The sequence below is a fragment of the Rhinolophus ferrumequinum genome, assembly GCF_004115265.2.
Source record: "Rhinolophus ferrumequinum isolate MPI-CBG mRhiFer1 chromosome 13 unlocalized genomic scaffold, mRhiFer1_v1.p Super_scaffold_3, whole genome shotgun sequence".
In the NCBI taxonomy this organism is placed as follows: Eukaryota; Metazoa; Chordata; class Mammalia; order Chiroptera; family Rhinolophidae; genus Rhinolophus; species Rhinolophus ferrumequinum.
Window position 1 is genome coordinate 400,854 of NW_022680356.1, and position 15,931 is coordinate 416,784.

Sequence of the window (15,931 nt, forward strand, 5' to 3'; positions counted from 1 at the left end):
CTGAGGAGTCAAGAAATCAGAAGTCAGCCGTTGCTGTTGAGACTCTGGGTTTGACACTATCACCTCTGGAAAGGAGGGAAATCCAGCGCTTTCCCTAGGAACTTCTTGTCTTACCACCAAGAAGACCCTCCATAATGAGTCTTCCGTGAGTAAATGACGCCATATACTCCATAGGCTCAGGCCTTAAAGCACGAAGACCGCCCCTGCCCCTGCCCCCATCACCCCAGCAGAGGTCGGAGGAAATCCTGCCGCCCACATCTGGCCCTTGGCAGAGTGAAAGCCATTACTGGGATAAGCGGGAGGAAGCCTGTGTCTGTCAGAGCACACCCACTGTAATGTCACGAGATAGACGGACCTACACTCAGCAGCCCCTCCCGCCCGCCCCACTGGCTCTCATGGGGACTGCTGCTAGAGGCCTAGTGCTCACTGCAGCCAGTGTTGTTCACGCACCCGGTGAGCCACACCGGTGTGGATGCAATGGCAGGGACGTTGTGTGTGTCCGGGAGGGTATGTACGTGGGAAATCTCCATGCTTTCCACTCAATGTTGCTGTGAACGTAACACTGCTCTAAAAAGAGTCTGTTACATTTTTCAAAAACCCAAACTGGAGCCTTGGCATCTAGCTGGGTGGGAACAGGGCAGAGAGAAGCAGGTCCTGCTCTGAAAGTGGTGTCTCTCGACAACTCTGTGATGACAGCATGCAGACGCGAGCACTGTGAAGCCTCGACTGCAAAGTCTAGAAGAAAGCGGGTGACCAAGGGGGGAGGGACCACAGGCGAAGGGCCTGAGTGCCCTGTGCCTAGTGGTGCGGGCGTGGGGACCCACCTGGGGGTGCATCTGGGCCCACTCTGCTCACGGAGCCCTGCAGCGCGGCCAGCCGGCTCCTCACGCTGCGGACGCCCTCGGCGAAGCGCGTCTCCTGGGTCTTGAGCAGCTGCTGCAGCTGGCGGATGGCCGTGAGGAGCTGCTGCTTGTTCACACAGTTCTGGGGAGAGAAACATCACCACACGCTCACTCTGGGTGTTCAGAAGCCGCCCAGACCCAGGGCCCAACAGGCAGCGTGAACGTGGCCTCGGGGGTGGGCCGCTGCCCAGAGCTCCCGCCGGCTGTCGAGTGGGGTCGATGGCCCCAAGCATCTATCTCCTAGCCCCAGTCCCCCCTCCAGGGAAGCAAAACCCCCATGTTCAGAGTACAGAGCAAAATGAATGATTCTAAATGATTGGGTGAGGTGAGCACTGATGTGTCCCCAAGGGCCTGTGATCAACGGTCTGTTGCTCCTACACGCTCCCTAAGTCTTCACTGAATAATGCTGCGAATGTTGGCCCTGGTGAACTCTCCTTTCTTTCTTCCTTGGAAGTTTTTTAAAGGACGTGAGTGACAAAACCTACAAAACAGGCAACACAGGAATGCCCCATGGTTCCCATGCTTTTAAAAATGTAAGTGGGCAACTAAGAAAATGCTCAGCGTTCAGGAAGCATTCAGTAGCAGTCAACACACAGTTCTGGTGATGGTTTCAAAACGGGCTGGTGCTTGTTCCAATAAAGACTAACTTAAAGCGACACCCAGCTTCGTGCTTCGTGACGAGAATCGAAGGATTCCAGTCTCCATTGCCTGCATTGTCCAAAACGCAGGACATGACGAAGAGGAAGGGGGGCCGGGCAGGGCCTCAGTCTGGGGGTCACTGCGGCCTGTGTGTTACCTCAGCAGGCCGCGCCTGACCCTGTCACCTGCTGTGGATGAAGGAGAATGTCCAAAAGATAATGACAGTTATCTCTTGGGACAGGCTTATGGATTGTTCTTCATTTTATTTTTTATACTTAATTTTTTTCTATAACGAGTATCAGTTTTATCATTTAATCCTTTTCTAAAAGGGCAGCAGGGCAGCTAGGAGTCATGGGGCTTCCAGCCTGACCAACACAGTGAGAACAGGTCCCACCGCTGTCCCAGGGAGGCGTCCGGCCACCCGCTGCACCTTGGAGACTTCGCCAAACAGGTAAGTCACTGGCCTGATTCAACAGCTGCTTTTGACGAAGCTGAATCCCTAGTTGCCCCTGGAACTCGCCAACCAGTGGGGGTTCCTTGGCCTTCACCCTGACCGGGACCTGACCAGGGCCTGACTGGGCCTGGCCCCAAACACAGCTCCTGGGAAGAGAAGCTTTGTTTCTGTCCCTTCTTCCTCCCCGCTCCACCCCATGTGGTCCCTCCCACTGAGGCCTGGGCCCCCCAGGCAGTGGCCTCCTACAGTCCCCTACCTGCCCAGCATGCATAGCATAGCCGTGCCACCCAGACCTCATTTCCCACACCCACGTCCCCACCCTTAAAAAAAAAAAAAAAAAAAAAAAAGAGCTGCTTTTATAGATGGCCTCATGGCTTAGGTGTGATTTACATTTGTCAAGTTCACAGTTTACAAAGCTCTCTGTAGGACTCCTGGCTGCCGCAACCCTCCAACGAAGGCCGAGGATTGTGTCTGTCACAGATGAAGATACAAAGGCTGAGAGCCCAGCTGAGTCCCCACCCCCACCGCACCCCATCCCAAGTATCAGTGCCCCGCGGGGCTGTCCTGTGCCCTGTCTCGTGTTCTTCACCGGCCCCTGTGGTGAGTGGCCCTGATCCATTTGCACTAGGAATTGGAACTTGATGACTCAAGTGAAGTACGCCAAGGAGTGGATTTCTGACTGTCATGCAAATTTCAGGTTGGAAAGCGTGGACGCTGGGACAGGCAGTGGGAGGGCAGCCAAGCCAGCAGCTGCCTCCCTTTTCTACAAGCCACCTGCCGGGCTGTGACAGCTGGGAGAGGGCTCGCTGGGCCCCGCTGTCCCAGGGGGCATGGAAGAGCTAAGTTTTGAAGTTGGGGAGAGAAGATCAGTGCCAAGGCCTCTGCCAGGACCCTGGGGGTGGTGACATGGGGCTCTAGTAAGTAGAAAAAGAAGGAATGTGTGTGGAAGGAAAGGGACCTGTGTGCTACTTGGCCACTGGGCAGCTAAGTGTGTCTAACCCCAGTGCTCCCAGGTCCGGGCACAACTGTCCTCTGCCTCCAGTGACACTTCCTGGAACCCTTCTTAGCACTCACACTGGAAAACGGGCACCAGCTGCTTTTCCCCAAGTGCTCACTAGCGGTGTCGTGGGCTGATCCAGTCAGCGGGAAAGCCCTTCGGACCAAGCACACTCGGGCCACATCCCAGGGGGGAAGGACTTGGAAGGTTGTGGGAGGGCTTGCTGTAGGAAGGTCGGCAGGCCTGGCCCATTCCTGCCTCCAACTCGTGGGAGTGATGCTAACAGAACACCGGGTGGGGCAAGGACGATCCCTGTGAGCCCAGAAATAAACCCACGTGCAGACGGCCATTTAACCTATGACAAAGGAGGGACAATATACAGCGGGGAAAGGACAGTCTCTTCAGTCAGTGGTGTTGGGAAAACTGGACAGCCACACGCAAAAGAGTGACACTGGATCCCTACCTTATACCGTATGCAAAAATCTACCGATCTGAACCACAGTTTCAGATCCAGAAGATAACATAGGAAGTAAGCTCCTTGACTCTAATATTGGAGATAATTTTTGGAGTGAACATCAAAACACAAAGGCAACAAAGGTAAAATTAAATGCGTGGGATGACATCAAACTGAAAAACTTCTACACAGCAAAGGAAACTGTCAACAAAATGAAAAGGCAACCAACTGAATGGGAGAACATAATTGCAAATAATATATCTGATAAAGAATTAATATCCAAAATATATAAAGAACTGTTACAAGTCAACAGCAAAAAAAAAAAAAAAAAAAAAAAAAAAATCTGATTGAAAAATAGAGGACCTGAGCAGACATTTTCCAAATGCAGACAGATGGCCAACAGATACATGAAAAGCTGCTCAACGTCACTGATCATCAAGGAAATGCAAATCAAAACCACAGTGAGATATCACCTCACACCTGTTAGGATGGTTATTATCAAAAAGACAGGACACAAGTGCTGGCGAGGATGTGGAGAAAAGGAAACTCTCGTACACTGTTGGTGGGATTGCAAATTCGTGCAGCCACTATGAAAACAGTATGGAGTTTCCTCAAAAAAATTAAAGATAGAACTACGATGTGACCCAGCAATCCCATCTCTGGGTATTTATCCAAAGGTAATGAAATCACTATCACAAAAAGATCTCTGTACCCCACGTACACTTCAGTACTATTCACAACAGCCAAGATGTGGAAATAATCTAAGTGTCTACTGATGGATGAATGGGTAAAGAAGATGTGGTATATAGATCACATCATCTATCTATCTATCTATCTATCTATCTATCTATCTATTTATCTATCATCGCCTATTTAATTCAGCTATAAAAAGGAAGGCAATACCTGTCATTTGTGACAACATGGATGGAGCTTGAGGACACTGTGCTAAGTGAAATAAGTCAGACAGAGTTATTGCTATGTTGTACATCTGGAACTAATATAATGTACAAACACTGTATGATCTCACTTATGTGTGGAATCTAAAAAAGCTGAACTTATAGAAACTGAGAACGGATTGGTGGTTGCCAGAGGAAGAGGCTGGGGGTGAGGAAAATGTGTGAAAGTGATCAAAAAATAAAAAGTTCCAGTTACAAGATAATAAGTCCTGGAGACGTAAAGTACAGCATGGTGACTGTAGTTAATAATCCATTAATTATTATCCAATCCAAGTATCGCATATTTGAAACTTGCCGAGACAGCAGATCTTAAAAGTTCTCATCATAATGAAAAAAAAACAAACCCACAACAACTTGCAACCATTGTGCGGTGATGGATGGTAACTAGTCTCACTGTGGAGACACTTTAACAATATAGACAAATACCGGATTGCTATGTTGTACATCTGGAACTAATATAATGTTGTATATCAATTATAGATCAATAAAACTAGAAGAAAAAAAAAGTTCCCAAGGGAAAAAATAAGAAAGGAAGATCCTTGTGATCTTGGCAAGCCAGCACGTGGGCTGAAGGCCTGTGCCGGGGAACTGAGAGATTCTGTGCTTTTTGATGCAAGGTTTGACGTGTCTACTGCAGCTGCTACTGGGAGGGCAGCTCCTTGATCCCAGTGGGAATGGAGCCCCTGGGAGCCACGCTCAGACTCTGTCACCTGTCCCGGGACTTTGGCCCAGGTGTGACTGAGTTCACCTGCACAGCCGGCGACAAGGCTGAAGTCCTTACAGACCAAGGTGCTCAAGGGGTCTGCATGATGGGTACAAATGGGGTCGTGGAGGCGACTGAAGACCTGGGGGTGTCGCCTGTTCACACTAAGAAAGCTTTATCATTTTGCTTGGTCATAAAAATAAAACACGCTCCCTACGAACATTAAACAAAGAGCCAGTCCCGTGACCCGAGACAGCCTGCTAACTTCTGTTTGGTTTGCAATTCCAGACGGGACACACAGGCACATGGGCACAAGCGCCATCTCACTGGATCCAGGTGGCAGGTCTCCTCGGCTGTCCCGCGGACACTGGGCTGTGGCCGCATTTCACAGCAGCCAGCACAGCGCGTGGTGGGCCCGGGGGCTCAGCTCCACTCCTGTCCCTCTGGGCCCTTCACATGGGGAGGGGGCCTTCCTTTCCACCTGGCTGCTCACCTTCCCATGCCCACCCTGTCTACTCTGGGCCGGAAGGAGCCCTGTCCTGGGATCAAACCATTTCCTTCTTTGCAGATGGAGCCTTAAGGAGGTCAGCTAGGGGGCTGGTGAGGGGCTGCGAGGGCATCTGAGGCCGGGGGATAGGAAGCAGGCCGGACCCTCCGGTGTCACCATTCAGCCCGGCCCTACCTCAACGCATGGCTGGCTTTGGGCAGTGTGTTTCCATCTCAGGGGCCCAAACCCCAGCTGGATAACCCAACCACAGGCTCCACTCACCCTTCCGGAGCTGGCCTACCCCTCGAGCAAGGGTCGAAGCCACAACTGGGAGGGAAGGCACATCCCAGAAGCCAAGGAAGGGGCGTGTCAGTGCCCCCACCTCCACAGGCCTCTTCCAAGCTCTCGAGGGGCCCTCATTTTCAATATTTTCTCAAAGAGATGCCCTCAGATGGTGTAAGTTTCCATGCCGTCAAAGCCTGGCTCCACGCCTGGCTGACACTGCTGGCAGTAAAGGATGAAAAATGGTTTCCGTTTCTTTGAGTTAATAACTTATGTGAAAAGGAACCAAGAGAAGACATTCAGTGAAACGTTTCCACGTTCAAAGAGAGGAAGACCAAGGCTTACCATTTCTGTCATCAGACTCGTCAAAGGATGGTCCAGCTGGACACCAATGGCAGTGTTTACAGAGAAGGCCTGAGACAGAGACGTCACCCTGCCAGCCCTTCCCATGGATGGTTCTGGAAGACAGGCCAATGCTGAGAGCTGCGGGGGTCGGTGCTGGTCGTGAGGTGCTTGGGAGCAAGAAGGCCACAGAAGCGTGTGCAGCTGCCCCATGCCACCCCAGGAATAGCATGTCCATCTTGCCCCGTGGTCCCACTACACTTACTCGGCTGGATGTAATGGACACGCCCAGAGCTCACAGCACTGCACGGTCCCTGAGCCAGCACACAGTGTGTGTGCGTGTGTGGTGGGGGGAGCTCCAGAGCCATTTTGTACCCAAGACCCTACCTGCTGCCAGGGGGTGGATGTGTGTCCCCCAGTTCACCCCGTCCCCAGGCCCAGGCCTCATAGCCATTGGACTCAATGTATAAATGAAGGTTAAGACCCACAGTCTGCTCTGAAGGTACCAATGGACACGGGGTACATGGTGCTCTTCAGGCTTCTGTTCTCATGTGACCCAGGTCACACAGAGCCAGTCTGTGGTCTCCTCACCATGACAGTCGGAACAGTGACTCTTCCCGAGAGCCCTGTGACCCCTCAGGCAGCCACAGATGACCCCTGAGAGCGCAGGGGGCCATCCCCTGCGTTGGTTTCCTGTGAGCCACAGCTCTGCGTCACGTCAGCATTTTGCTAAAGGGAACACAGATGTGTTGATGCCCTTAGTTCTCTGAGAGTACGGAGCACACTTGCCAAGCGTGTACCTGCCCGCCAAGGCCCACAGCCCCAGCCTCTGAGTCATGTCGGGCGTGCATGTGGCTTTCTCCAGAAGTTATTTCCATTTTAGACCAAGTCACAGGTGGGGTAAAGCCCCTGGACTTCTCTCATCCCAGTGACCTGGGCCCTGCACCCACACGGAGGGCGAGAGAAAGTGGGTGCCCCTGGGGAAGGCCTGTGGCCATCAGGGTCCCGCAGCAACACAGATGCACATGGCACACGTTCACATCCGAGAGAGACAGAAGGAGAGGGGTTTATTTTAAGGACAGTGGGGCTGCAAGTTGAAATCTGCGGGTGGCAGCCAGCTAGGACTGAGGCCACAGCTCCAGTCCCGGTGTCGGCATAGTCCCTGGCTTCTCGGGGACCGGGATCTTTTGGACAAGGCCACGCACATTACAGAGAGCAATCCACTTCATGATCTGAGGCTCATCTTGTCTAAAACCTACCTTCACAGCAACATCTAGGCTACTGTGTGACCACTTATCCGGGTGCCATGGCCCAGCCCAGTGACACATGAGATTAACCATCTCAGTCCTGCAGTCCCCCTCTGGGACCCAGGCCCCGGGTGCTCGGGGCTTTCTGGGTGTTTCCTAGGCTGGCTGCCCGTAATGCTATATTTACACCCAACCCGCTTTCTTGTCTATGTTGTAAAACGGTCATGGGAGTGATGACAACCTGGGCACCTGGGCACTGGCAGCCAGCACTGCGACTGCACGTGACACATTACCCATGAGCTGCGCACATCAGCCGCAGTATGTGGCACCAGTATTGTGCCCACTGCACAGGCCACGGAGCCAAGCAGTCACTTGGCCACGGTGACATCCAGCACTCAAACCCCTGTACCTGCTCCAGGACCTGATGTCACAGGATGGCTGGCCCACTTCAGAGCGGGGTCTGCAGGAACACCCCACAAGCCCTGCCTCCACCCACCTCCTGCCTGTCATTTCACAGCAGCCCTTGCTGGCCCTGACACCCACCTCCGGTCACCTCCCCCAGCCCCTCTGCAGGCTTCGGGAAGACGACAAGCTACAGACAACTTGGAACCCCCGTCACCCAGGGTAGGACCTACGCACACACGGGACGCCCACGTGAATGAACCACAGGCAGACGATGGACGAGGGTGGAGGGAAGGTACTAGTGCAAACCCAGGAAAACCTCGCTCGTCTCGTACCTGAGCACACCTGACTCTTCCCCGCATGCTGCCAGGTGACCTCCACCCAGTTGCCGAATTCACCTGTGGACTTGCTGGGCCTTTAACGGGATTAGTAAACACCTCCCCGATGCCCATTCTTTTGGTGAGCGTGTTCCTCCCGCAGGAATCGGGGAGAGGCACAGAGGAGGCCCCAAGTTGGCTCATGCCTGTCTCGGTCCCCAGATGTTGCCCCCGACACACACAGACACTCCCAGGAACAGTCACAACTCGTGTTGTTTGTTTGAGTGTGTGGCACACACGTGATCCAAGCTGAGTGTGTGTACGCCCACGTGTGAGCAGACATTTACGTAATTTGTGAAAACCCACATCTGGATTTTGCCCAAAGGCTGGATCTTCTTCAGTCAGCTCGGAGGAGGTGGGGGCGAGCGGGTGGGCGGGGAGAGGGCCTGGCCTTGGTAGGACACATGGGCAAACCCAACGGGAGGGACAAATGACTGCTGTGCACCTGGCCATGGCCTGGATTCTGGAAGCAGAGTCCTTATCTGGAGTAACTAAGCTGGAGGGACGTGAAGGCTAAATTAAATGCATTTTGCTGCACTCTGAGGAAAAGCGCCCAGTGTTTCCGGGCAGATAGGCACCCACGCGACTGAAATTGTCCGGTCCTGAACTGTGGCATTTGCGTCCTACCTGCTCGCCGAGTCCTCACTTTCCCTCCTACCATCTATGAGGTCGGAAGCTAGACAGCATCCCTTCCTTGTTTAAACCCGGCAGCGCATCCCGGCCAGGAGGATAAAGGCACACTCCTCACCATGGAGCTGACAGAGTGCTCAGTTCCTGTCGCTTCTGTAAGAGATCTACATGAACTTGTCAGCTTGGCACAAAATTATTGTCTCATAGTTTTGCAGGTCAGAAGTCCAACACAGGTGTCACCGGGCTAAAATCAAGGTACAATTCCCAGGTTTCGTGAGTAAGAACACAGACATCTAGGGGGCCTTCCTCTGCCTACAGAGCCATGAGTGGTCAAGCCCTACCACCCCAACCTGTGTCCAAGTCCTCGGTGCACTGGGCTCAGTATCTGAACCCCCTCTGTTTCTCCACACACCTCAGCAAGCTCATTTCCACCTCAGGACCTTTGCACTGGCTGTTTCCTCTGCCCAGAAAATCTGCCTCTGGTCCTTGGAAGCCAGGTGCCTGTCTTTCCACTTTCTCGAGAAGGAGCCTTCTCAGAGTCCTGACCACCTCCCGGCCTCCCTTCAACACAGCACCATTTGTCCAGGTTCTGCCTTCTGATGTTTCTCAGATGCGTTCCTCTCCCTGGTGGCAGCTACATGACCGCAGGAACCGAGTCTCCTTGTCTTCTTCCCCAACTGAGTGCCCACTGTGGACCTGTTCTTTGCATGCCGTTCATCTCCTCCTTCCCACGACCCCACGAGAGGGGGGCATATCTGTTATCCCCACGGTTCAGAGGAGCAAACTGAGTCACAAGCGGCAGGCCCTCACCCCAGGTTGCTCAGCCAGGAGGAGAGGCCGGGCACTGGCCTCCTCTCCATGCGGTGCACTGCCTCCCTAGGCCCCGAACAGTACAGGGGCAGCCGGACAGTCTGCGGATACAGGTGTGGAGGGAGGCTCCTCTGGGAGGGTAAAATCTCTCATTATGCAATCAGAGAAAAGGCATGAATTGCAGCAGCCCCAGCTGATACTGATACGTTGTGTGTTTTCACTACAGTGCAAATGCCTGCAGCTGCTCTCTGTTCCTTTTCTGCCTCTGATACACAGGCACCCTGCCTTGGAGTCCAGGGATGCATTCCTCCTCTTCCAATCAGTCAGGAACCATTTGATTCCCTCAGCTGCCTGGGCAGCGCCTGATAAGGTCCTGGTTCTGGACCCGGCCCCTGCTGCAGAAATGGGTGAGCGGGGGGTCCAGAGGTAACCGAATCTCCAGCAGGAAGACAAGTGTCTGAGTCAGTGGCCAACCAGATGGCAACAGTGGGGCCAAGGGCCAGCTTGGGGACCTGGGAGCCCCTCGAGTTCCACAGGCCTCCCCCGACCCTGCAGTCCTGGATGTGAACACTTGCTTGGATACCCAACCCCGAGATGCATTACTCGGGCCTTAATTTCTGCCTCATTGGGCAGATTCTGGAGGCCACCTGCAGGCGGGGCACACGTTTTCCTACACACAAGGGACATAAATGATTCGTTGCTCGATCTGTAGATTCTGCTCACTGAAATGGGTAGTTTTGAGTCCTGTCAAATTATAGGTGCTTATTTTTTCTTTAGTGAAAATATGCATAATGGCCTTATTTTAGGTCCCAAGTGGTTTTTGAGAAGTATGTAAGATGCTGGCAGAGGGTTTAAAAGGATCTAGAAAGTTCCATCATGCAGGGAGTCAGCTATGAAGGCCCCAGGATTGGTCGACACAAGTCCAGCAGCCCCACCATTGTCCCGGTGGGTCAAGGGACTGACTGGCACAGTCAGGAGATGGACAGACACTCTTCTTGGGACAGCTGGCTGGGATGCAGGACTGGCGGGCATGTGGGAAGAGAGACGGTGCCCAAGTAGCTCAGGGAGCAGCTCTACAGACCAAGATGGCTGGATTGGCCCGGAATCAGGTCCAGTGTCAACAGGATGATTCCGGGCTAGTTGGCCTGGAAGGGCACTGGATCCTGACTGCAAGAAGCCAGGAAACCTGAGAAACCATGTATCCTTCCCCCTGGCCGCTCTCAGACCACACCCCCGACACCACTGCCCCAGGGAGCAAAGGGGCCTCCACTCTGCTCTGTCATCAAGGCCGCCCATGACAGGACTGGAGTCCCCTTCCTGAAGGTGGCAAGGAAAGGTGGAGACGGCTGGAGAAAACTCAGCCCGCCGGCTAGGCCTCCTTGGCCCACCCTTGCGGGACTCCAGGGCCCTGTGAGGGAAGGTTTGCAGAAATCACCACAGGCCTCCTGCCCCACACCCACAGCATTGGCAAGGAAACTGCGGCTTTTCCCATGAAGAGGACATCTGCTTTCCCACCTCTTGGATCTGGGCTGGCCTTGTGACTTGCTTTGGCCAACAAGATGCAGAGGAGGCTGTGTACCCGTCCCAGGGCTGCGTCTGTATTACCTACATTGTCTGGCTTCTGTACCTAATGTTTTGGCATGTGGGGCCTGGCTGCCTTGGGACAGGCAGACAGCCCCCTTCTCCCAGGCTGGCCAACTGCTCCAGGAGCAAACCACTCAACACCCTCCCTGTGCCCCCAGCATATCTCTGATTTGCAAGCCAGCCCGTCCACAGCCCAGCCCCTGCTTCGTCTACTCTCGCACTTGTGAGACAATAGCTCCCCATGCCCAGCAGCCCCCACCCGAATGGCCCAGGTGCCAGGGAGCCAGGGTGGCTCCACACTGAGACCCTGCCCAAATTACTCAAACTAGCCAGTTGTCACCTTGCTAAGCCCTTTACCCCGCCTCACCCATTCCTTCCCCAAAAACCCCCAGAAAAACTTTCCGGATGTTTCATCCGTCTCTGCCTGCTGGGAGAAAATATCAGTTCACACATCTGAAAAAGAACTTGTATTTCGAATACACAAAAAACACTCAACACTTAACAATAAGAAAAACACCCTGTTTAAGTGGGCAGAAGGCTTGGACAGACACTGCACCCCACAGACTCGCCCACAGAAAGCTGCCAGCACTGTTAGTCATCAGGGAGCCGGCACTGAGAACTGCGGTGAGATACCATGAACCCCAACTAGAATGGCCCAGGACAGACAAGCCTGCAGCAGTGAGTGCTGGTGAGGACCCGCGGTAGCCCACTGGGTCTGTTGGGGGGGGGGTGAAAAGGGCCTACTGTGGGACACCGTGTGGCAGGCCCCCACCGCTGAGGGGACACTGACTGTAGGACAGCGGCCTCACTCATGGTGTTTAGCCTGGAGGAATGAACATTTGCACTCACACAGAGGGCTGTGTGGGAACGTTCCAGGCGGCTCCCTTCAGAGTCACCACAAGCTGGAGCTGGCACCAAGGGCGTTTGCAGGGGCACTGATCAGCCACCGTCTGTCCACAGTGGAATGCGAAGGAACCGGTGTGCTCGGATGCCATGGGAGAATCTCAAAGGCTCTGCTCACTTGCAAAAGCCAGAGAGGTGGCGATGCGGTCCTTGATCGCATTTATGGGACACCGTGGGGAAAACAAACAAGCAGGTCAGATTGGGGTGCTGGAACTCTCCTGTATCCTGAACACATACAGGATATAGTTTTATGGTTGCAATCATGGAAATGTGCCGCCAAAACACTTTTCCCATTAAACTGTAAAAAGCCCCATATCAAATGGGAGGACGCAACCAGAAGAATGAGCCTCTAATAAATGAGTCTCCATAGAACACGGAGTCTTGTGATATCCGATCATGAGGAGAGGTTTTGGGGGAGGGGAAGCCTTCCAAAACACCACGGCCCCCACCACACAGGCAAGGAGGATCAGATCCCCACCTGCTCAACGTCCCCTCCTTCCGCACGACCACCTGTTCTCCATCAGCCGGTCACCTACAAAGTGACTCCGGACAGATGTGCTGAGAAGGACACAAGTGGAAGGCCATGGAGGACCACAGGAGAGTGAATGAGACTGTCCACCCCCGTGACACCACTGCTGCAGACCCTTGCAGCAAGCACCCTCACTACCTTGTAATGCACACGCACAGACACACCACAGGTGTGCACTCACAGACACAACCACTCACACACAGACTTGTGCACATACACACTGCAGATGTGCACTCACACATACAACCAAACACATGCACATGTGCACACACACTCACAGACACACCACAGCTGTGTACTCGCACACACACCATCACACACACACTGCAGACATGCACTCACACACACTATCACACAGACATGTGCACACACTCACAGACACCTACAGACACTCATGCACACCTCATGTCTCTCGTGGGCGCTCACCTAATACACCTAATACAATAAGGTCAGCACACACTGGGGAATAGGCGCCCAGGCAGGGTTCCCGCACCTGCACCCTGCCATCTCCACTGTGGCAGGAGATGGTCCTACAGGTACCAGTCATTCTGCAAACACTTGCTGAGTGTCCAACAGCCAACAGGTCTGGCCGGGGCTCATCCTGGGTTCAGATCAGGTGAACTCCAGGTACACAAATCACCTCACATCCTCACAAGTCCAGTCTTTTGTCCCCTCAAGTTCCCTTGCCCTCGGCCCCTTCCTAGGTCCACAGCTTTGCACTCAGGTCTCAGGCACCTGCTGGATAAAAATCACTAGGGACAATTTTTAACAATACTGAGCCTCAACCCTGACCAACTGAGTCAGAATCTCTGGTGGAGGCCAGCATGAGGCTTTCTAGAAGAGCCCTGACTTGATGTGCAGCTGACGTGTGCCCAGAGATGGCCAAGTCTGGTCCTGCTCAGTCCAGCAAAGCATGACTGCTCCATCTACCCCTCTTCTCCCCCTGCCCCACCCCCGCCCAACGCCCCCCGAGCTCCGGCTGGGTGCTGGTCACAGCCCCCGGGCCCTGGAGTGGGGAAACCTACTGCAACAGATATTACCATGAGGAGCCCTGCAGCGACTGAGAAGGGAAACACAGGGGACGGGGGGCCTGTTCAGAGTGAGGTCCGGGGTCCGGCAGGCCTCTGCAAAGGGCGCTGACTCAAGAGACTGGAAGATGGGAAGAAGCCAGGCGAGTGTCCTGAGGCCTGCTTTATGGGCTCCCCCAGACCAGCCCTGGGAGAGACCCCTAACCGCACAGGACTTTGGGTGAAGGATAGTTTCACTAAAATTTTTAAAACTGACCTCTGGACAATCTCTTTGCCCCTTTCCCCCTCACAGAGCCCAGGGAGGCACTGTGTTTGCAGTAAAGAAGCCAAGATTTGAGGATAACAACTTAGAGAAAGCCTGGATGGGGACAGATCGCCCAGGAACAGCTCCAGACATCTGACGACTGCCAGGTCTCACCTGATTTCCAGGTGACCTAGAGAGACAGCAGAGCCCCCCATAAAATCAGACAATGGCAGGTGGGCTCCCAGCATCTCCTTGCACATACTGTCCTTCATTGGCCCCAGCTTGGGGACGGCTTGGGGACACACCTCCCTGGGGTTCTGGCCTTATGTTGTGCTTTGTAATCTGCGAAGTGGGTGGGAGACCCCTTGCCTGTTGGGTGGGTTCACTGTGGCCCCAGACTAGGCGCTGTTTCCTGGGGCTTCCTGATGGCTTCCTGCCCAGCCTGCTCACCAGTTCTGCAGTAACATGACCCAGGTCAGGCCTGAATGAGTTCTCTCTGCTCTGACGCTGTACCTCAGGGACTCCTAGGTGGTCATCAGGGGGGTGGACGGGGTGGGGGGGTGATGTGAACAGTTAACCGCCGGTTCAGAGTCTGGGCACCAGTGTCTGTGGGGAAGGGGGAAAAGAAGGGCAAGGCCTGGAGCCCAAGGAGCAAGACTACATTTACTCCATTCCTTCCTGGCCACGCTCTCCGTGGGCCTTAGTTCCCTCACAGGGCTGCTCTGGGAGATACTTAGCAGAGACCATGCAGCCTCGAGGGTGCAGCAAGCACGTGCAACCTCCCCCGCCCCCCTTCCCGTACTGTTACTGATGTGGGCGGTATTGTTGGGGCACTCCCTGCAGGCACCGGGGCGCGGGCCTTGGGCCATAGGGCGCTCCTGGAGGCGCTGGCTCTGAATTGGGCAATTCCAGTTCCGCTTCGGAGACGCAATTTCATCTGCATTCTTGTCTTAATTTTAACCATCGGTTCGTATTGGTTAATATAAAAGTGAGTCTGGTCAAATAAATAAACCCAGAGAGACTCCAACACATAGAAACGGAAGGAGGGAACGTGAACAGCGAGCCGCGCGCGCGCGCGCGGGTGGGAAAGACGCGGGGAAGGGCGGCGATCGTGGGAAAGCCACGGCGGGAATAACGAGTTAGCACTTGAGATGGGAAACTGAGGGCGGGGACACTGACCCATCTGCTGACCATCCCCTCTCATGGGTACCCGGAAGAGACCACTGTCCTTCCAAATCCCGGGGAGACCTCCCCGCAACCCTGACCCCCGTGTAGTCCCCCGCGGACCCGGGCGCAAGGTAAGCAGAGGTCCGGAGCTGCCGGCGGTGCGTCTAGAGGACGCAGGTCCCGCTCCTCTCTCTGAAAACTGAGCCCAGCCCCACATCGCTCCAGTGGAGCGTGGTCCAGGTCCTGGGCACAGGCCGGGAGGCGGGGACACTGAGCTGGGCACTGACCTGGGCACCGAGCTGCGCGGAGCTGGCGACGAGCAGCGGCATTAGTAGGAAGAGCGCGCCGGGGCCGCGGGGCCGCATCTCGCCGGTCCGGACCTCTGCCTGGGAGGGAACAAGGCTGTCCGCCTCCTACCTACCCAGTGTGTCCAGCCCTCTGGGTCAGAGAGGCGAGAGTGCAGCCGCTGCCCCGGAGGAGAGGGGACGGGAAGGGAGCGCAGTCCGATCGGTGTGCGGCCTGGGGCGCCTGCGGCCACCAGCGGCCACGGTCCGGTGGGGCGGGGTGGGGGGGCGGCGCCGGCCCCCGGGCCTGGGAGAAGGAGGGGCCGCCCGGCTAGGAATGCGCTTGGAGCGCGCCCAGCCCGGGCCCCGGAGGCGGCGCGACGCCAGGACGAGGATGGCAGGCGTCCCCAGGGTCCCCCAGGGAAGGCAGCTTAGCCGGGGCGCATACGGGCGCGGGGCCTCCTGACCGGCCCCTTCCCAGCCGGGGAGACTGAGGCTGACACCCCCCCA

General features: G+C 55.0%; 1 protein-coding gene across 1 annotated transcript in view; it reads right to left on the reverse strand.

The window, feature by feature from the left end:
- FBLN7 (fibulin 7) overlaps positions 1-15,694 on the reverse strand; it is a 33,377-nt gene extending 17,683 nt beyond the window's left edge. Inside the window, exons 1-2 of the mRNA XM_033100962.1 lie at positions 15,425-15,694; positions 825-984 (exon numbers count right to left, since the gene is read on the reverse strand). Of these exons, the coding sequence (XP_032956853.1) occupies positions 825-984; positions 15,425-15,502 (238 nt within the window). The 5' untranslated portion in view covers positions 15,503-15,694. The remainder of the gene's footprint in view (positions 1-824; positions 985-15,424) is intronic.
- Between the last annotated feature and the right edge of the window lie 237 nt (positions 15,695-15,931).